This window comes from Ictalurus furcatus, chromosome 22, assembly GCF_023375685.1.
Source record: "Ictalurus furcatus strain D&B chromosome 22, Billie_1.0, whole genome shotgun sequence".
NCBI lineage: Eukaryota > Metazoa > Chordata > Actinopteri > Siluriformes > Ictaluridae > Ictalurus > Ictalurus furcatus.
Window position 1 is genome coordinate 15,690,443 of NC_071276.1, and position 22,563 is coordinate 15,713,005.

The 22,563-nt window shown below is 39.3% G+C and overlaps 1 protein-coding gene across 1 annotated transcript in view; it reads right to left on the reverse strand.

The window, feature by feature from the left end:
* The window catches only part of npdc1b (neural proliferation, differentiation and control, 1b), a 28,243-nt gene that overhangs the window by 945 nt on the left and 4,735 nt on the right, over positions 1–22,563 (reverse strand). Inside the window, exons 2-7 of the mRNA XM_053610648.1 lie at positions 8,833–8,979; positions 3,863–3,955; positions 2,244–2,489; positions 1,572–1,638; positions 1,343–1,427; positions 1,180–1,256 (exon numbers count right to left, since the gene is read on the reverse strand). Coding sequence (XP_053466623.1) covers positions 1,180–1,256; positions 1,343–1,427; positions 1,572–1,638; positions 2,244–2,489; positions 3,863–3,955; positions 8,833–8,979 — 715 coding nt within the window. The remainder of the gene's footprint in view (positions 1–1,179; positions 1,257–1,342; positions 1,428–1,571; positions 1,639–2,243; positions 2,490–3,862; positions 3,956–8,832; positions 8,980–22,563) is intronic.

Consider the following 22,563-nt stretch of genomic DNA (forward strand, 5'->3'; position numbering starts at 1 on the left):
TTATTATTATTATTATTATTATTATTATTATTATTTGTATTAAGACAATAGAAGTCCTTTCACGCAAAATGATAAAGTACATATATATTTTATAATTACATACAATACATTCTTTATAATTTATAACGTGCGTCGAACGTTCACGTGCATCGAACATGAGTACAGCTAAAAGGTCTCATTTACCAACAAACATCACTGTGAGACCGTGCAAAACAATTTCGTGCGATTACAATTGACAATTCTAGTGCTTTTTTTTTTTTTTTTGCAGAAAAGTAGCTCCTAGTAAAAGTAGTAATAGTAATATTAAAAGTAGTAATAGTTTCTGCAAAAAAAGCAAATATAAAAAAAAAAAAAAAGCTGCAGCAACATCAAGCGTTTTTGGCTGCAACAATCAGAAAAAAATCCTGTACGGACTGAAATTTACTGCATTATTATTTCTATAGTATCTGCTCATACACAGGGACTTGAAACACTAATAATAAACGATTTAAAAAAAAAACAAAAACGTGGTGTTGTTTAACAAAGACAAACGTATAATCGCCGATGTGGAGTGTTATGTTCGGAGACATTTATTTAACATTTTTTGGAAGGAGGTCTCGTATAACAGACAGTTTCCCAGCATAGAAAGTCTTCAGGACAGACAGACGAGTTTATGATGTCCGGTTTCTGGGTAAAATGATAAGCTGTGTTCCTCCAACCAAACCCCCCCCCCCCCCATTAACTTCAGGACAGAGGAATTGAGATGATGTTGAGGTAATATATATCTTTGTTATAATGTATGCGAGGACAGGAGCTAACTTGTCTCATGGACGTACCAAAACATTCATTCTACCTATAAAGCATTAAAAAGAGCAGTGGGTTCATTAATAAATTGAAAATTTATACTTCTGGAAAATTACTGTGTATACTGGTATACGTGGAATAACACACTTTTGACCTTGCTGTTATAAAAATAATACACGCTGTGGTGGCAACTGTGGTTTGCATCACACCACCTCTGCGTGTATTATTTCCATATGACAGCATATTTATCCATACATGGGGAAGGAGGAGGATTTATTTTAAGCACAGAATAGAACAGAAGCAGCCAAAATACCATTAAGGATATGATTAGATAAATATGAATTAGAAATGAAATATGAGGTAGTGCAGCTGGCCTGATGATGTAGATCTACTCACTTAAGTGACAACATCTGCTGTTTCTGGTGCTGATAATGGAACATCTGAGCGCTCTGGGCCAGATTTTTATCTCCAGACTAAAACACAAATAACAGTATGAAAAGAACGAATATGTTCAAATTTTCCACATGTGTATGTGTATGTGTGTGTGTCTTTCACTCACAGCTGCACTGTCGTAAACATGGGGGCTCATCACCCCGAAGGCTGGGTAGTCCACTTTCTGTGCCAGACGAGTTCCTCTCTGCATTCTGTCGCAGGAAACACAACGTGAGCAGCTCATTCAGTCTGATTTGTTCAATTACAGTTCCAACAGATCTAATCAGTCACGCTTGGCTCGGAAAACAAACGATGCTGTGTGTGATGTTTGTGAACACTGCACATGAGAGTCTTACCTCACCCAGCACACTCCAACCAAAACCAAAGCCACTGAAGCCAACATAACACACACTCCTGCTGTAACTGAGAGAGAGAAACAGCACAAGAGAGGAAGAGAAAGAGAGAGGAGACAGAAATAGCCCACTGGTTAATTGTATGCGAAAACATCCTTATAATATAAATCTTAATGGATGATTAGTGATACTTATTCATCAAAGGTGCATAGGAACAAGCTTAGATTTGAGCGCACAGAATGGCGTATGAACAAATCTGCGTCTGATTCGTGGCACTATCCTGCAACATCAAAACGAGTGGTGATAGGAGTATCCCGCCCACTAGATCCCACCCACTAATTTACATAACGACATAGTGACGTCATCTATCTATAGACATATATATATATATATATATATATATATATACACACACACACATATATATATATATCTATCTATATCTATCTATCTATCTAGCTATCTCTCTCTCTCTCTCTCTCTCTCTCTCTCTCTCTCTCTATATATATATATGTATGTATGTATGTATGTATGTATGTATGTATGTATGGATGGATGCTAGTTGTGATGATGTCACATGATGTGTCTTGGCCCAAATCTGTGGAAACTGTGGAGTTCTTGCGATCGGCAAATCCTGGAGGGACTGACAATACAGAGTACACAAATAAGTCATACCGATATAAGAGTGGTCCTCAGACGGGTAGGGCACAATGAGCGGGGCACTCTGCATGGCTGATAGCAGAGGACTGACAGTGTTGGGACCAGAGCTGGTGGCACTGGAGCTGGTGGTAGTGGATGATGTAGTCAGAGTGTGTGTTACTGGCTGTCCCACTGCATCGTAGCTGGGAGAGGATTCCTCTCTGTGGTGACTCCTTGGCCGTGCCGAGTCGTCTTTGATATGAGGGGCAGCCTGAGAGGGTGCTAAAAAGCAGTGCAAAGGTGTTAACTTAAAATAACCAGTTCAATCTCCCAAACCAGTGGTTCTCAAACTCCAGTGGGTCTGTGATTATATTATTCTGTTACACGAGTGGAAATCACAACTCATCATTTTTACAGTTTATTATATAAAGTTTATTATTGTGTTTTTAGCATACAAACCTCACTAGCTCAAAAATCCTCTTATTCAATTCAATTCAATTCAGTTCAGTTTTATTTGTATAGCGCTTTTTACAATGGACATTGTCTCAGAGCAGCTTTACAGAAACATATAAACACAGGATACAGATTTTAAATGTGGGAATTAATCCCTATTGAGCGAGCCGGTGGTGATGGTGGCGAGGAAAAACTCCTTAAGATGATATGAGGAAGAAACCTTGAGAGGAACCAGACTCAGAAGGGAACCCATCCTCATCTGGGTAATTATTATTCAATAATAAAAAATAGTCATATTATTTTTCCCATTTAAAGAATTAGTCTAATACTTGAATAGTTGGATTATCTTCATAAATAAATCAATCCTGAAGGGAGTTTATTTCACAGGTCAATTCCCTGGGTGCAAAAAAAAATTGAAAAGCTTTGACTTAAATTATACAAATAAGGCATCGATACTACAGCGTATCTATCTATCTATAAATATATCTATATCTATATATATATGATATATCTATTAAATAAGTGTGTGTGTGTGTGTGTGTGTGTGTGTGTGATTTCTCTTAAAGCCACCCTGAATTGTATTAAAGTATTTTATGATTAAAAAAAGTGGTCTTGCTGCGACATTATTTTATTAAACAAAGCTAAAAATCTTCTTGGAATAAAATCTCTACTGCAATAGTCTCACAAACTGGACTTCGGTAGAAAGTATACGTGCGGCCAAGAATACATCATTTCACAGAAAGCCTCAATTGTGACTGGCATGGGCAATAGGAAAAAGTCAAAATCTTATTCATTCACTCACCAATAACTGCCTCAAACCAACCTCGCTCATAACGTTTAGACATAATGCTGTAAACTTTTTTGCAGTACAGCAACTATATCTAAAAGCTCCTTGGGTCACAGCGTTCAGATCTGTTTTCTGAGCCAGATTTCAACCTTCAAGATTCTGGAGCTTGTGGCCAGAAAATAAATAGTGTGGCTAAGACTAGTACTGAACACATGACAGGTGTGTCATAACATTTAAGAGCCAATGTTGCTGTACATGCAAATACAGGCCATTTAACACCAGTTTATCAGAGGAAGTCTTGGATCGAACACGTTCATGCATGCAAATTCATACAATCTGGATTTCTTCAATCAGGTGTATATAAATATAAAGGACAATAAAAGATGAGTGGCTTGAAAATAACAAAATATGTTACCTGTGTGTTTCATCTCAGGCTCCCTGTGTTTGGTTATGATTGAAGAGAGGAAGTCGATCTCTTCATCTAGCTCAGGATGCATATCCACTTCTTCTGTACATTAGAAAGAAAGGTGTTTTTTTTTGTTGTTAAATAGCTTGGGAAACGTTCATAATGCCTTGTGTATAATTTTTTGTCATATACCTTATATGTGATTACCACTCGAAAACCCCCTCTACACTAGGCCATTTTATACATCTTGAGTACAGGATTATATGGGCTTATTTACAATAGAATGTAGGTGCAGCTTTATCATGCTGGATTTATAAGGTTTTACATGAGTTTGTGTTATAAATCGGTTATTTGCACGCCACTGAATATACCAGAGGACCTCTAAACAACAACATATTGCGTAAAAGTACAGAACAGAGAAAAAGCTGTACCTGCATTGACCTGATTGATTTATTTTAGTATATTAAAATCACAGAATACTGATTTGTATGGACACCGCTGTAAGGAATATACATTAGCTGAAGTGCTTGACTCTTTGCTGCCATCGAAACAATGGGAAAAAATGGCTACACTGGAGTTAATGTGGAGAGCTTAGAGATCAAAAGAGGGAAGAAATGAAAATGCTGCAATTTGTGTGTGCGTGTGCGGGTGTCACGTGCTGATATATGCACAGTGTGTGTGTGTGTGTGTGTGTGTGTGTGTGTGTGTGTGTGTGTGTGTGTGTGTGAGTGGGTGGGTGGATAAGGCAGTACGCCAGCCCCGCAGTGCTTCTCTGTCTATGTGAGAGTTGAGGACTGAGGGAGGAGTCTCGTCAAAGTCATGAATGAAAACCATCACCATGGCAACCGATGGACAAGGGAATAAATACACACCAAGGATGCAGCAGGCAGACTGAAGGATTTAAAACAATGTCAGGCTAAAAGAAATGGCTATCAGTCCCAGTCTTTACTGGAATGTTCCATGTACCAAGCATAAAGGTTCAGTTTCTAACAATGTGAGGCAAATTTAAAGTTAAATTTCCACAGCTACTAAACATGCAAAGGGGTTTTTTTTCCCCCATTTGTTTTAAAGGACTTTTGTCGGCAACGGTTGAACGTAGGTCCAAGTTATCTCCTGTGCGCAACTCTAATCATTAAGGTTTAACGGTGTACCCTGTTGCAACTACACCATATGCATACACGGGTGTATGTTAGTGTGTATGCTGGTGTAAGAGGCTGCACAAATCAACACGAACAAGATCAATACACATCCTGGCTACGTGTTTTTAACTCATCGTTGTCTGGTGGACTTCACAGTCTAGAGGTCACCAGCATTTTCTTCTTCTCTTGTTCAACAACCAGGAAAGAAACCCTGCTCGCTATTGATTTTCCCCAAATAGGATACCGACAGGCTTGAAATATTTCACATGATGTGTAATGAATGTAGAATATATGAAAGTTCCACTTTTTGAATTCAATTATGGGAAAAAAATGAACTTTTCCATGATATTCTGATTTATTTATTTTTTTTAAATGCACCTCAATATTATCAACTACTGCTTAGCCAAATCAATTAGGTTTCTGGGCAACCAAAACATGCTGTTTGTATTGCGCTGTGTGCTAGCTAATGGATTTATGATTTGTCCACCGCACTGTGATAGCATACTACATTTTAATCACAGGTAATTTGGCTCAACAGTGATAGAACTCCTGTTAACAAATTTGTTAACTGCTACTAATCTCTGAATTTTCCTGTTATTAAAAAATAAACAATGGAGGCCAGAATAATCAAAACACATATTAACATATAGCACAGATCAGTGATGTATCCATCTTAGTTAAGCAAAAACAATATTAAACACTGTGAGAATCCAATACTGAGAGACAACAGGACAATTCAGAGATTAGTAGCAGTTAACAAATTTGTATGGTTAACAAAACGGCTCAAAAAACCACAAAACAAACAAACAAACAGAAATAATTAAATGAATGTATAGCTCATATAATCTTATTGTAAAATACCAGTTGATTTCATTGTAATGAGATCATTTATATTCTGAAATTGCAATTTAAAAACAAAAGTCGTCCAAATGAACATTTTTTTCTTTTCACAATGTTTATTTACTCGTTTATTTCCACTTTTAAAATTCTGAAGAATGTGCGAACTACATTTTCCCCCCAATGACTTATTATTTTTTTTCTTCATTTCGAAATGACATTTTTCAGAATGAGGAGGATTTGTGTCAATCAGTCACAGTGGATCAGTGCCGGACTGGTGATCCGGTTGATCCTCGCATATTTTTAGCGTCTGATTCTTTTTTTCGTAACGTTTTTCACAAAAGTGATGAACTCTGGCTGTCGGGCTGATCGATATGTTCTGGCACAATCAGAGAACGTGTCTGAGCATCAGGCCGTCACTCCTCAAGCAATCTCAAAGTGAGAGTATCTTCACTGACTGCACGAGATGTTGAGAACAACAGACAGACCGAGATGTGGGGATGGACGGATTGCTGAAGCTTTACTGCTGCAGTGTTTATTAGCTCTGCCTGCTGCTCCGTATTGATCCCACACCACGATCACTCGCGCTATAATTCACAAGGTTATGGACAACCCCAACTTCTCTTCCACCTAATATGAAGGAGCTTGATTGGAGCAGAGAGCTGTGTATTTATTTATTTATTTATTTATTTACTCCCTCCTTAAACAGACGTATAATGAAAGAGAGCTAGGGTTTACTACCAGCCGTGTTTGATGAAAGCGATTTCCTTTTGGATCGCTCGGCACTGCAGCAGAGAGCTGTGTTTGATTTATTCCTCCTCTCTCTCACGTCTCCTGTTGCATCGTGAACGCTGCGTGGGTGAGAGAGGAGGAGGAGGAAACGATGCGAGACGAGGCAAGAGCGAGGACGGCTTGACGAACGGGGCATGAGAGAAAGAGAGAGACATGTGGAAAGAAAAGCTTGAAGGAAAGAAAAGACAACGGAGAATACGCTGCTATGTTTGAACGCTGATGACGAGTGGGTGGTCATTAGGACTTGAGTGGGATTCGATGCTGATTCTCCACTCGAAATATAGAGAGCAAATGACTGACCCCGGAACTATTGACCCCTAATCATCATCTCTTCTCTGACTCAAATGTTCGTCATTGCACTCTTTCCAAAAGCCCCATTACGCAGCTAAATTACTCCTAATACCACCGTGTACTTCAGACATGCAATCACACAGACTGTACCAGAAATGAAATCGGTGTTAGTGAGACATCCCAATTTTACCTAAAGTGGAGGCTCAGATGTCTACGCAGCTACCGAGCTCAACAGAGCATTTAAGCCACAGAAAAAATGAGTCAGATCTAAAAGCATGTGGTTACAATAATGACAGTGACTACTGGACATGACTGAGACGTGTCTCATCAGGGGGATGACGGTAACAAGGACGATGGTGATGATCGTAATGACAAACTTACGCATATATTACGGGAGAATTCAGTCAAAGTTGGCATTTAGGAATAACTGCAAAAGCATATTAGTCTAATATTCCTTTTTACACCGTGGTGCTGTCGAATTCTCCATTCTGATTGGTCAGAAGGTGTCGATTCATTTTCTATAACAGCAGCTCTGATGTTAGTTCCGGCTACAAGGTTTATATTAACGTGCTCATTCTTGCATGCTATCGTTTGTATAATAACAGCTCATTTACAGGGGGTTAGTGTGGTAAACAGATTTTAAAAAAGTGTGAATTGTAAACATCGACATGGACATGGTGAAGTTCTTCTCTGAGGAAACGTTTATTTGGTTGTTTTTGAAAGGGCATTCAGGTATCGGCGATTTGTTTCAGTCAGAGGTAAAGCTGTAACTTTAGGGAGAACGCGTTTGTGGTTTCTCAGTAACATGACAAGCCGCAGTATAATTTCTTATTAACTTCAAGAAAGAGAAAAAAAAAAAAAGGAGAGAAGGATGGTGAGGGAACGACTGTGTGTAGCTGCTATAAGTGATAAGTTGTTCTGTGGACGCTCCACATGTTGTTCATTAATAAATGAAAGTATTGTTAGTAATTGGTGACAAATTGATGTGCTAGGGTAAAATAATCCACTTCGTGGTAACGTCTGGCCACGTACTCTAGTTGAGTATTTTTCCTATAACAGCATGGCGCGAAGTGTTTTATTCTTTACTCATGCATTCTGAATGCACTTTATCCTGGCGGAATGGAAATTGACTTATCGGACATTTTCAATCAGTGTAAATGAATGAATTATTTTATTGCCGCGAGTCTGTTGTAAGATTAGTCAGGACACTGTTGGGTTTCTGTGTGTAGAGTATCGTGACTCTGTGTTCAGCTGCTGATTGAGCAAGACGATGGGAATGGTGAGGGATGTGAGATAACTGCTGGGCAAACAATTCACACCTCTCCACAATGACATTGGAGAGGTACAGAGATAAAACAGACACCACATCTAAAGCTTTTGTTGATAGTAAAACACTGTATAGAACTACCACAATACAATGATAACATTTAAACCTAGTAGGCCAGGTAAAAATAAGAAATACTTATGAAAAACACTGCAAATTCTTAAAGCCCTGAGTGTCTACATTCATACGATCCATCAACTACTTCTTTTGAGTGTGACATCACAAATAAATTCAGTGCTGAACACGGGAACTCCCAAATGTTTTGGCCTCTGGTAAAAAAGTTAAGGACTAAGAAGGTTATGTTTTTAACAATTTTTAGACCGTCTGCTCCTTTAAAGATGATTACTAGCACTGGACTTCGCTAAATATATCATGTTAGCATGCGCTTTAATAGGGACGCCTCCACTCTCATCCTCCTGGTCACAGATATGGCTTTAACACGTCTAATTGTAGTAATAGGTGTAGTAAGGTAAGGCAACTAAATGTATTCCAGGGGCTTCATCCATTCCAAGGATGTGAAATGTCTTCAAGGCTAAGACCTGGGTGAGTGAAAACCTTCGAAAAACACACTGATGTGGACTTCTACAGTTACTTACTGATGTGGTTCCGTCTCCTGACCACACACTTCCCTCGCTTGTTCTCGATGAGCGGAGACAGGCAGGGGCCGCAGTGGGATGAACCAGGCTGGCAAAAATGACGTCCTTCACGGGCACAGTCCAGGCTGCGGGGGCACTGGCCCACTGCTGAGACACACACACACACACACACACACACACACACACAGATCCATATAAATATAACTTTTAGCTGTCAGTCAATGAAGCAAAAAACAATGAGGCAGACTTCTCAGTACCTTAAGTAGCCGAAGATTATAGATTCTATTCATTATGCAATAAAAGTAGACAAGAAAAATCAATTGACTTTACTGACTAGCTGTAAATGCTTACTACATCTATTACGTGACGCAACGTATATTTACAGCTTCTCGAATGTACACTGTTCTCGCAAATCTGAAGAAAATAAACAATGACTTTACACTGCTATGACTGTAAATGACCAAACACTTTACGTGACTTCACTATGATTAATAAATACAGAACGTCCTAGGGAACAAATGCATGATGCAGCAAGTTAGCTGTCACAAAACATAAAAAATATTACCACTAAAAAGATTGTTTAGATGTTTAAACTGAGCTAGTACAATGCAGAGCAGCTGTTACGTCAAAGAAAAGGTCTTATTTTAAATTCAGCACCAATTCAGGAGCAGATGGAAACCCGAAAACAAGCCAGCTGTGTGCCGTGTAGCGCATCAATAATTCAGTTGCTTGCATTAACTGTTTAGAACACACACTTTTTTAATTGTTTGTAGATTTTGTTTATAATGCCGACTGGGTTTTACTATAATTAAAGCTACAGTAAACAACATTCTGAAATGTTTTGAACATCACATGCAAAGCACAGTGGTGCAATGGGTTGTGTTTTCGTCTCATAGCTCCAGGGTCCTTGGTTTGAGCCTGAGCTCAGGCTTTTCCACATGTTCTCTTTCTTTCCTCTCTAAGCATGGGCTTCCTCAGGGTTTTGCAGTTTCGCCTCCCAGAAACATTTCAGTAGGCTGATAAATGGCTCTAATTTACATCTAGGTGTGAATGAGTGTTTATGATGCCCTACGATAGACTGGTGTCCCATCCAGGGAGTATTCCCGCCTTGCACCCAGTGTTCCCAGGATAGGCTCCAACTCCACCATAATCCAGACCAGGATAAAGCACTTACTAAAGACAAATGAATGAACATGCAAAGATGATATAAATTCCATCCATCCATTTTCTGTACCACTTATCCTATGCAGGGTCACGGGGGAGCTTAGAACCTGTCCCAGGAAACTTGGGGCATACCGCAGGGCACAAATACACACTACGAACAATTTGGAAATGCTAATCAGCCTATGCTAATTGGAAATGCTAATCAGCCTAATCAACGTATGCCTTTGGACTGGGGGAGGAAACTGGAGAACCCAGAGGAAACAGCTGGAGCATGGGGAGAACATGCAAGCTCTGGGATTCGAACCCCCAACCCCAAAGGTGTGAGGCTAACCAGTGCTAACCACTAAGCCACCATCCCCCCTTCGCAATTGTTATTGTTAATTAAAAAAAAGTACTAAAACTAAAAGTGTTTTAACTTTATTTTAGGAAACTTACTATTTAGAAATATAATATTTAGTAATATAGTAAAATAAACAATTAAAAAATACAAATAAAAAAAACAAACATGAATGAAAGGCATGGATTTTTTTTAACCAATAGATGTTCCATTTTTCTGTTAGAAAAACATTGAGTTATTTAACTAATATTCATCCCTCTACTGTAATATAACACAAATATTATTTTATTGGCTCACATCTACCAAGACTTTCATTCAATGACCATGGAGGGCACACAGTTTTGCAACCAGCTGTTTAATACGGATTTAACATCACTGATTCACTGCTAGGTGACTTCATGACTAGTCACATCGGAACAGGAACAAACCCAAACCCCACAGGCAAGATTAAAATACATTTTTGATTTTTTTATTATTTTCACAGCAAACTTTTCCGCCAAACAGCATCTTTCTGAAGGACACAAAGAGGCACTGAGTCATTTTGCCATCAAAGCAGCGATCTGTGACAGTGGTCACGGTGCTGTCACCTCGCCACCATGCACCGTGTGTGAACAGGTGGGAGTGCAGATAACACAGCAGGCCAGTGCGAAAAAACACCCTCTGATGAAATATCATGTCTCAGAGACAGAAACACAGGACTAGTTCCACTAGTCTCCACGCTGGGCAAGTGGGAGGGAGAGATCTGCCAGCAACCAGCTGGCATGCGATCTCCAAGCCACGAGCTGAGTGTTTTTCTTACACTTCTTCACCGAGCAAAACATCTAACCAAGACGGTGCACGGAGTGTGGAGGAGTGTGTGAAAGTTGAACATGCAGTAAAAGCTGCTGCTTGCATGCAGAGCGAAGCGCATAATTAGCATTAGCCGAGCTATCGATATTAACCCTTGACTTGCACCTGTGAATGGCTTTCACCTCCAGTGTCTTGGCTGCAGTTGCCATAACGACTGCCATGGCAACTGAGAGCGCGTGACATCATCAGGGGTGAGTCACCAGAGTGCTGGGGGTGCAGATGTTTTTGGGACAGATTGGCATTAAACAGGGAAGAAAAGACCAAATTTAGTGTCCTAATGAAGACGGAAAACAGTTTTCCAAGCCCCTGTCTACATTTTAACTATAAAATAGAAAAATGAGCTTTATTTTCGTTTTCGTATTTTTTTTAGTAGTTATCACACATCACAGTTATAATCAATCAATCAACCAGTTATAATTATCATGGACTGAATAATGGATTTCATTTGGATTATATTAAATTATTACCGCACTATACATGAATTATTGTAAAGACCCACTCAGAGCCAAAGAGTTTAAATATATGATATCGGACACAATAAAATATTCATTATGTACATTATGTACATTTACAAGGTAAGCAGATATACAGGCACTGATGTCTTAACACACAAAAAAAATATTACAGCGATTCACAAAACATGTTCCAATGCTCAAAACAACAAAAAGTGCCATTTTCACTGAAACGACACGCGTTACCAAAATTATGCTTGCTCATTAGCTCATTACGGATAAATTCATACATGTAAAATCTATATCCTGAATTTATTTATTTCTGTAAAGCTGCTTTGGGACAATGTCCATTGTTAAAAGCGGTATACAAATAAAACTGAACTGAATTGAATTGAATTGAACTGGGAAAAATCAATACTGTAGAATGATCTGTCGAAAAAAAAATTAGATATTCAAATTTCCAAATTACCACAAATGTTGTTGCTTTTTACCTGGGGATGCACAGCATAACGCAAGCCAAGGGTTAGGGAGACTCCTTCCATAAGTGTTAAATAAATGTCTCCTCACAGAAATCTTCACCATATCGTTTTTTTTTTTCTATTACGTAGCCCTATTTTGATCAAATTACCAAGCAGTATACAGTGACTCAATAATAATAAACAGCTGATAAAAATAGATTCATCTTTTTTGTAGACTATGCACCATTTGAATGAGCTGTTACTATAGAAATGATAAGGTATTAGAACAAGCATATTAATATAAAGCTGTAATTTGAATTACAGTTTGCATTATTACAGTCAGTCAGAGCTGTTATAGAAAATTAATCAATTAATCTGATCAAGCAGCACTGCGGTATAAAAGAAAAACCCCAGCAATTGCCATAATGCATACAGAGTTCTGAAATCCTCACAAACTCGCCTCAAAACAGTGGCTAGTTTCTCAAAAAGGATATAATAGTGTTTAGGTGAACCGAAAATCTGTGTAGTTTTTTAGGTTTGATCAGACATCATCTGCCCTGAAAGTGTATACTCATGATCAGATACTCAGCTTCCAGGCACATGATGTGATCTGATTACTGAAAAGTAAATCCATATCCTCCATCAAATATCTATTCGAGAGATGAGATGGCATACAATGTACTAAATGGGCATCTAGTCATCCTTATAAACAAATCCTTGACAACCCCATGTAATGTTATACTGTGGCTTCTCTGGTAAAAATGTAAAAACTAAATTAGCTACAGAGCTAACTGTTAAGCTAGATATTTAGCCCTTTACTCCAGTTATAACCCCTCAATAACACCAGCCAGCTAGCATTATATAATATTTCATGTCAGTCGTGGCTATAATTATGCATAGCTAATGTATTTCTATGCTAGCTAGCTCATTTAATGGTCTGCTAACACCTGTTAACACCATGTTTTAAATGACTAAAAATATTTCCCACAATATCCAAGTGTCAATTATTTACCTCAGGAACACTGACCTCATCACATCAGCCTGTGAGCAAAAGATTTTTTATTTCATTATTGCTAAGTGAAGCTGAAGTACATGTCCAGGACTGTTGACAGTGACTTAGCAACAAGAGTGTTCAAGCTAATTAAGGGACATAAAACTCCTCATGGAAGAATTCCTTCACAACTAGGAGTGATTAGTGTTGGCTATGTAACAATGCAACGTGTTTATGCATGATATTTCTGTTTCCAACATTTCCATTAACAGTTGAGGCTGTTAAAATCTGGTCATTGATGATTAGCATCTTTTAACTGACATTAGCTAGCTGAGTTAATACTTGCAGTGAGAATGATGAGTGTTTTCACACTGCACAAGAATGCAGAATATCTTCCAATGAAAGACTGGAAGTGTAGACATGTTTATACATCTATCAAGAGCTGTGACTGCTTTAGCGCAGGTTCAGCCACACTTTTGTCTGGATTTTTTTTTATTCAGTTAAGCTCAACCTGTAATGCTAGACAAGGGCTCTAATGTAACTTCCTGTTGACCGAGCAGGTCAGACAGCTCCTAAGCATAACACTCAGTTACACACATGCAGCCAGCCACCCACACACACATTAGCTCCAGAAAAGGTCAGATGAGCCAGAGACCGTCTCTCCGAAACTCAAGGTGACCTAGCCATGGTGGTCACAGCATGCACCTTATCCGAGTCAGAGCCATGGGCCATTTGTGGTATGTACACTTTGTAGGGTATTCACTGTTACACAATAATAAATAGTATGGACTTCCAACTTGGTCTGATCAGATACCAGGTCTCAAAATACAGGCTGAGATTTTCAAGTTGTTAGACATGTTTAGCCTGTTTCATAGTCAGTGTTGGTAGATTGAAAGTCTGACACTTAACATGCTAATCTAATATAATCCTTTTGAGAACACAACACAATTTAGTGATGTTACAACAACGCTGGAAAATACAGTCAGGGTCAGTATGTATTTGTATCCAAACTGAGATTATATATCGTAAGTGCATAGAGTCACATAATTTAACCCCTACATCGGGCCAAACAACTTGGCTAAGCTGTTTGACTAGCAATTACCAGCTGGCCAAGAAGGTCTACCAATTGTGTTTTGGTCAGACCAAACTGGATTTTTATATCCTATTTCATACGTGTGAATGTGTGGACACAGTGACAACACAAATGACTCGCCTACATACACTACATGGCCAAAAGTATGTGGACACCTGACCATCACACTCATATGTGCATGTTGAACATCCCATTCCAGATTTAGTCCCCTCATGATAAGCTCCAGTCTTCTGGGAAGGCTTTCCACTAGATTTTGGAGCATGGCTGTGGGGAATTGTGATCATTCAGCCACAAGACCATTAGTGAGGTCAGACAGTGATGTTGGGCAAGGGGGTCTGGGGTGCAGTCAGCGTTCCAGTTCATCCGGAAAGTGTTTAGGGTAGAGGTCAGGACTCTGCGGGACACTCGAGTTCTTCCACTCCAACCTTCTCAAACCATGTCTTCATGGAGCTTGCTTTGTGCACAGGAGCATTGTCATGCTGGAACAGGTTCGGGCCTCTTAGTTCCAGTGAAGGGAAATTGTAATGCAACAGCATACAAATACATCTTATACAACTGTGTGCTTCTAACTTTGTGGCAACAGTTTAGGGAAGGCCGACGTATGGGTGTTATGGTCAGGTTTCCACAAACATTTAGCCATGTAGTGTACCTAACGTACATCCGGAGAGGCAAAAGTAAAATTCTCTAGAGGGCACACCAGAGCCAAAACATCACTGTTTGACAGGTTTCCATGTCAAAATGTAAAGTTGCAAGCGATTTCTTGCCATAGTTATTTCGGTGTAGCAACATGGAGATGATAAACACACCAAAGAGGTCTGTTAGTTTACCTTTATAATGTGCTGGTGTCATTGTGATTGTTGGTTACGTGAGAATTTGATCAAATTTCAAACACCAATCATAATAGCGAAATTGGTTAGTGTTAATACTTGAAAAAGGTTCCACATAAATATCTGATTTGAGACACAACTCTAGTTATTCCAGTCTGCTGCAGACATTGCTTTACCACATGCTATACTATTTGCAGCAGATGCACAATCAACACAGCAAGTGATGAATACGTGAGGCCACCATCTTGTGTACACATAGTTAAAATAAAGTACAAACCTAGCCTTACAGGAGCACAAGGAGCAGGAAGAATGGACTTTCTGTTCCCATGAGTCACTCTTCCTTCACTGTGACCACCCATTCACTCTGATCTACCCATAGGGGGTCTGCAAGTCACCTAATAAAAAACCTTTGATGATCTCTGATCAAAGGAAAAAGAATGATCTCCTCTCTAACTGACTCAATTCAAAGCCTTATTTTTATTTAGCTTATTTGCTGCATTAGGTTTTGGTAAGGAATGGAAGATCACAGCATGTCTATATACCAAAAGAGGATGAATAAATGAAGTATGAATGAGAAATAAATAACCCCATGTATTCTTATCAGCTGTTGAGTTACTTTCTACAGATGTGCTCCATGTTGAACATTCTGAGACAGAGTCGAATATTTGTTTCTCTGTTCAATCTGCCTGCCTATGACTGAACACAAATGGTTTATGGAAACAAATTGTGTTTGAGAGAGAGCAAGAGAGAGAGAGAGAGAGAGAGAGAGAGAAAAGCTAAAAACATCATCGTTTAATATAAAGTATAATCATGTGCTTCAGTGGTACAAGCAATATCTTAATTACGCTAATAGAAATTATGCCTGAGACAAAAATTGGTGCATGATGTCATAGCTCAATATAAAACATTGCTTTTTCAGTAATGGGAAATGAGCAATGAATCACGATGTGGGTCGGTTCATCCCCCTAGTGTAAAATACCTGTCACCTGCCTAATTAACTTTAGTCTTTTCTAATAAAGCCAGTCTTTAACAGTAGAGCCAGTCTTTCTGTTAAAGAGTCTACAAATCCCATCAGGATGTGCGTACACGTTCATCGCACCTCCCAGAGAACAGAAAAAGAACATCTAACAAAAAATTCAGGAGCCTAAAATAGCAGGTCCAGAGCAGGAGCTGTCACCAGGAATACCGATCAATGTGAAAAATAGCGACGCGAACTATTTCAGCCTCGTCACCCGCTCATATTTGTGTCTGCTTCCTGATCCGCTTGGTATTTTGCAATGCACGAACCCATTTATCTTGTTAATCACAATGGGAGTGAACAGTCTGTCAGGGTTCCAATTTAGCCAGGAGCTGACACTCTCAAGTGCTTCCTTATAAAGAAACAGATCTTAAATGGGAATCGGGGCTTCTAAATTTGAATATGATTAACCTTTTGTCATCAGGATATCTGCTTATGATTGTTTACTGTCTGAAAAGGTGCAGCAGCCAAAGCACTGAGTAGTTGTATGACATGTACATGCAAACAAATCGCATCCAGAAAGATACTGTTACATATTCAAGTCCTATATAGGAGTAAGCTATGAATTGATCGATTTTTAAACATTAACCACTTCTTTCTTTGGTGTTCCTACAGGGTTCAGCATACTTAATGTGGAGAAGACATCTACAAGGGTTGGGCAAAGGTGAAACCACCTTCTCTCTTCAATTTCATACTGACCATCATATACGGGTGCTCCAGTACTCCAGGTGGCGCTATTAATATTTCATGACAATTTCCATTTCTACAGGAAAAAGCATGCAGCTCCTCGAAGTCATCTATCTTGATGACCTGATGATAAATAAACCGGCCTCGGCAATGCCTGCATAGCGTGAATCGTCCAGCCGACCATGTGCACGATACAGTGATATATAATACACTATTGTATAATATTGTTTGTGAAAACCAGCCAAGTGTCGCCTCTGCATGAAGAATTCTGAGGACTTAAGATGGAACGATGAGTCATGAGAACACATTATTACCTTTAATCTTCCTAAGACTTTATGGGCGAAACTGAAAAACATGCACGAATTATTACAGGAAAGTAATACTATGAAAATACTATGCAATGTAATTACTTCTACACGTTAATGTATGTACATTTCCTATGAATGTATTTTAAATATATTGTAATATACAGTGCAGAATTTTTGGCACCTTTCATAAAAATTGATTGCATAAAATAATTTCATTATTTGAAGTTAAATTAAGTTTATCTTTGCTTTAATATCAACAAGATTCTCATTAGAATTAGTTTTGCACTCTGTGCAGATCTCTTTTAAAACCACACACCATGGATCACTGCTTATGAGAGAAATCACATTTACATAGCACAAGCTGCCTGTCAGACATTCTCCTCCATTATAGTCAAACTGGCAAGGGATAAACTAGAACCCGTTAGAATTGTACATTTTATACTATAGAAGTCTGACATCTATAATCTTTCCTGGACTGACAAACTGTCTGTATGTATTTATCTTAATCAGAAGAAACGTTCTAGCATTTTAAAATCTGAAGAAAAGGAAAAAATATATATCACATTTTCAAGATTTTCAAGTTGGATTCCACAAAGACCCTGTGCTTACCTCTACATTTATAGCCTGATCTACAACATGTCCCAAAAGTCCCCATACATACGGGAAATGAACACTTTTTTAGCAAAAAGTCTTCCAAAATTTTCCATACTTAGTTTATATTATATTTTTTCCCCAATAGCCTTTAAGAACACCTTTGACAAAAGAAGAACGTATTGAAATCCTTCTCATGGCTGGATCGGGAAGCTGTCGCAAGGATGCGATGGACTTTAACAGGAAACACTGCAAGCACATCATCACACACACACGACACTGTTACCAAACTTATTAACACATGCAAAAAGACTGGAAGTGTTGCGGACCGACCGAGATCGCCTCGTATGTATGGAGACTTTTCGGACACCCTGAACTTATTAAAAATAAACCCATTACTGCCAGATTTTACAAAATTACAAGGGGAAAGAATTCTCAAGTTGATTATTAGCATCATCCACATGAGTCTCTGTTTCATCACCTGAGATAAAAGTCTCTCGTAGCGTTTAAACACGAGCCTCATCATCATCATCTCTTCATTCAACTAGTTTCTGTTTATGCTAACATCAGTGCTGAAATTGCCTATTAATAATAATGTACGGTGGCTCAGTGGTTAGCACGGTATCCTCACACCTCCAGGTCCGGGGGTTCGATTCCCACCGTGGCCCTGTGTGTGCGGAGTTTGCATGTTCTCCCCGTGCTGCAGGGGTTTCCTCCGGGTACTCCGGTTTCCTCCCCCAGTCCAAAGACATGCATGGTTGGCTGATTGGTGTGTCTAAAGTGTCCGTAGTGTATGAATGGGTGTGTGATTGTGCCCTGCGATGGACTGGCACCCTGTCCAGGGTGTACCCCGCCTCGTGCCTGATGCTCCCTGGGATAGGCTCCAGGTTCCCCCGTGACCCTGAAAAGGAGTAAGCGGTATAGAAGATGGATGGATGGATAATTCTGGTAAAATATATGAATGTTTACTGCAAGCACGGATGTCACAGTTTTTATAGAGAGAAAAACACATTGTTGTTCAAAACTCGATGTTTCAAGTTGTTTTTTGCTCTGTTCCAGAAATGATCCGCATCAACAGCCGACTGGGTTTATACGAGCCGCCACACATATGCTAAGCACTGTCATTTCTGTGAAAGAAAACGGAAATCAAAGATACCTTTATCCATTTATGCAATTTATGATGCGATACAAAAGCTGACAAAAGGCTACGTGAAATGTTTCTCACATCTAAAAAAAAAAAATTCAATAAAAACAACAACAACAACAACAAAAACCCAACAGCAGCAGCATTTTGTTTGAACTTGAAAGAAGTGACAGAAAGATAATGGTGCAAAATCACAGCCAGCATCATAATGACAGAAAAAAGCAGGACGAGCAGAAAAAAAATGATGCAAGAAAGCAAGCGAGAGAGAGAGAGAGAGAGAGAGAGAGAGAGAGAAGAACTTGAGAGTGCTCAAGATGATTCATTTGCATCAAGCATCACATGAGTGGCAGCTGTAACCTTTTCACAGAAATGCTGCATCTCAGTCAGTGTCGCACTTTTGTCTCATTTCAATAGAGAACTAACAGCATGGTGACTAAAGTGGAAATCAAAGGAATAAACATTTTCTCTCTGAGTAAACAGTTTTTCTTTCTACACACTAGTGGTGAAATTATCCACATGGCTCATGTACACGTACGCTGTATATGAGTCATGTGGATAATAAGGAATAAAACATGATGGGACACGCTGTCATTGGAAAAGAATCAACACTGGGTTTGTGTGATGCAGCCTGACATGAAGCATCCAATGATTACCATTTTGAATTTATTAACGAACAACACGTCATGCTTTTTTTTTCTGTTTTGAGTCACATTTAATGTCATGGAACATCCAAGAATCGAGCCAGTTCGTATTATCACTCCGATATAGCAGCTATAAACAGTCACTCCCTCACCAGCGTCTATTTCTCAAAAAAAAACGCAGCTTGTCATGATTGTTACAAAGCGTTGACACTGAGGACTCCTTCCATAAATGTTAAATAAACATCTCTTTCTTTCGTAAACAACATTGTTTTTAACCCGTCTAATTATGTGCAGCGTCGTACACGTCCCTACAAATGAGCTGTTACTATAGAAACAATAACGTATTAGAAGGCGCGCATTCATAAGCCTGAGGTTTGAATTACAAACAGTCCGAGCTGCTGGTACAGAAAATTAATCGACGCCTTCTGACCAATCAGATTTGAGACGTCAACAGTGCACTGGTATAAACAATATTATAGAGGATGAGTGGACTGCAGCTCTGTCGAATAGCACTACAGTCCTCTCCGAAATTACCGGAACGACAAGGCCAATTCTTCTGTTTTTGCTATACACTGACGACATTTAGGTTTGAGATGAAAAGATGAATATGAGATGATAGGATCAGAATTGCTGTTAGTACACCAGTGGTTTCTTTTTCAGGACATTCCAAATTGTTGTATAGGCTATGTCAATGACCAATGTGCAATGGTTTTGTTTTTCCCTCTTTTTTCAGCTTGAAAAATGGCTTGCTTTTATCCCATAGACAGTTCTCTGGTCTTCATGTTGGTTTAACAACAAATGCAGTCTTCATTGGCGAAACCCGGAGCTCAAACCAAGAGTTGACATTCAGATCTATTAACTGTTTCGACAATCAATTTAACAGGGCACACCTGGGCAACACCTGTCAGTCACTTGTTCCAATATTTGTGATCACTTGAAAAAACAAAAGCTGTTGAACACATCTAGATGTAAATAGAAAGCTGACTGAAAGCTGAAACTCTCGTCTGTCGTCTCAAATCCATCTTTTGATCTCAAACCCAAATGTCTTCAGCGTATAGCAAAAACTAAAGAATTGGCACTGCCGTTCCAGTACTTTCAGAGGGGACTGTAATTGTGCAGTGTTTCCATGCTGGTAGAAACAAAGAAGGATGGAAAGAAAACTGCAATAGATAATCAGATAATCGCAAGAGCTTGTTGTCTAACCTTGACACTGTGACTCGGCACAGACACAGTGCCACCATCTCTTTTAGAGAAGCTTACGTGTGACCTCGCAACATGTGGATTATCACACACAGAACAGCCGAGCATACGCGAAGGTATACAGGGTTCATAACACGAGTGCAGCGTGACGAACGGAATTTTTTTTATCAAGCGCTTCTTGGGTTGCAGTTGCAAAAATAGCTTTAATCCATGACATGTGAGCTTGAATGTCACAGAGGGAAGATTTTGCTGGGTTTTGAAATACATACCTTCAGCTTTTATTCAGATGTTTCTGTGAGAATGAGGGTTTCATTAGTCCTTGACCCTAAATGCTGCCTGAATGAGATTGTTCATTATATACTTGCCTTCATTCATTATTCAGTCTTGTATTTTGATATTTTAGCTACTGATCACAGAGTGCAGCACTGAAATGAATTAGCGACTGTCAATTTTTGCAATACATTTACATTTATGGCATTTGGCAGATGCCCTTATCCAGAGCGACTTATCTCATTTAAGGCCTTGCTGAAAGGCCCAGCAGTGGCCGCTTGGCAGTGCTGGGATTTGAACTCATGACCTTCTGATCAGTAGTCCAACAGGTGAGCTGGTTCATATTTTAATTATTCTTACTGCTCCAAAGATCTTAAGGAATATGATAAAACAACATAATTGAAACAAATTGAACAAGCATATCGTATCGCACGTCTGAGAAAAAAAAAAAAAGTGTGATTCAAATAAGTATAATGATAACAAAGTTAAACCAAAGTAAGATTTTTACACTCATCAGCCATAACATTAAAACCACCTGCCTAATATCGTGTATGTCCACCTTGTGTCACCAAAACAGGTCTGACCCGTCAGGGCATGGATTCCACTAGACCTCTGAAGGTGTGCTGTGGTATCTGGCACCATGACATTAGCAGCAGATCATTTAAGTCCTGTAAGTTGTGAGGTGGGACTTCCATGGATCGGACTTGTTTGTCCAGTACATCCCACAGATGCTGATTGGATTGAGATCTGGGGAATTTGGAGGCCGAGTCAACACCTTGAACTCTTTGTCACGTTCCTCAAACTGTTCCTGAACAATTTCTGCAGTGTGGCAGGGAGCATTATCCTCATTAGCCTCATTAGGGGTAGCTGTGGCTCAGGTGGTAGAGCGGGTTGTTCACTAATCGTAGGGTTGGCGGTTTGATTCACAGCCCGCGTGACTCCACATACCGAAGTGTCCTTGGGCAAGACACTGGACCCCAAGTTGCTCCCGATGGCAAGTTAGCACCTTGCATGGCAGCTCTGCTACCACTGGTGTGTGAGAGTGTGTGTGAATGGGTTAATGAGACACAGTGTAAAGCGCTTTGGAACTGCTAAGGTTAAAAAAGTGCTATATGAGTGCAGACCCTTTACCATTTACCATATCCTGCTGAAAGAGGCCACTGCTAATGAGGAATTATTGACCTCATTCACTTTTTCTGCTTCCAGCAGAATAACTTCGAGAGTTGACTTGCTGCCTAATATATCCCACCCTTAGACAGGTGCCACTAAAATGACATATTCAGTGTTATTCACTTCACCTGTCAGTGGGTTTAATGTTATGGCTGATTGGTGTAGAATGTCAGTATTTAAGCCAAGTACAATGAGAAGAACAGTGCTCTAACAGTACTATTATAAGCTAGTTAGCTAGACTGGAAAATGAACAACGGTTTGGGTGTGTAAAATAAGACTTCCAAATTTCTAGGCATTCAGCAACAAATTTTGCCGTGCCAGTATTTCACGTCTTTACCGATAACTGCGTCGTAACTGGCCTGGAGATCCAAAACACTCCTATTACTCTCCTTAGGTTTCATACCACAATCCTCCACCCCCAATGATCAATCCAACCCAATGATCGATATCTTCTTGTGGTTGCATATAACGTTCTCTTTCATGAAAGTGGTATAAAGTGGTTATCCAAACCTGGCTTAATCACTGACTTCA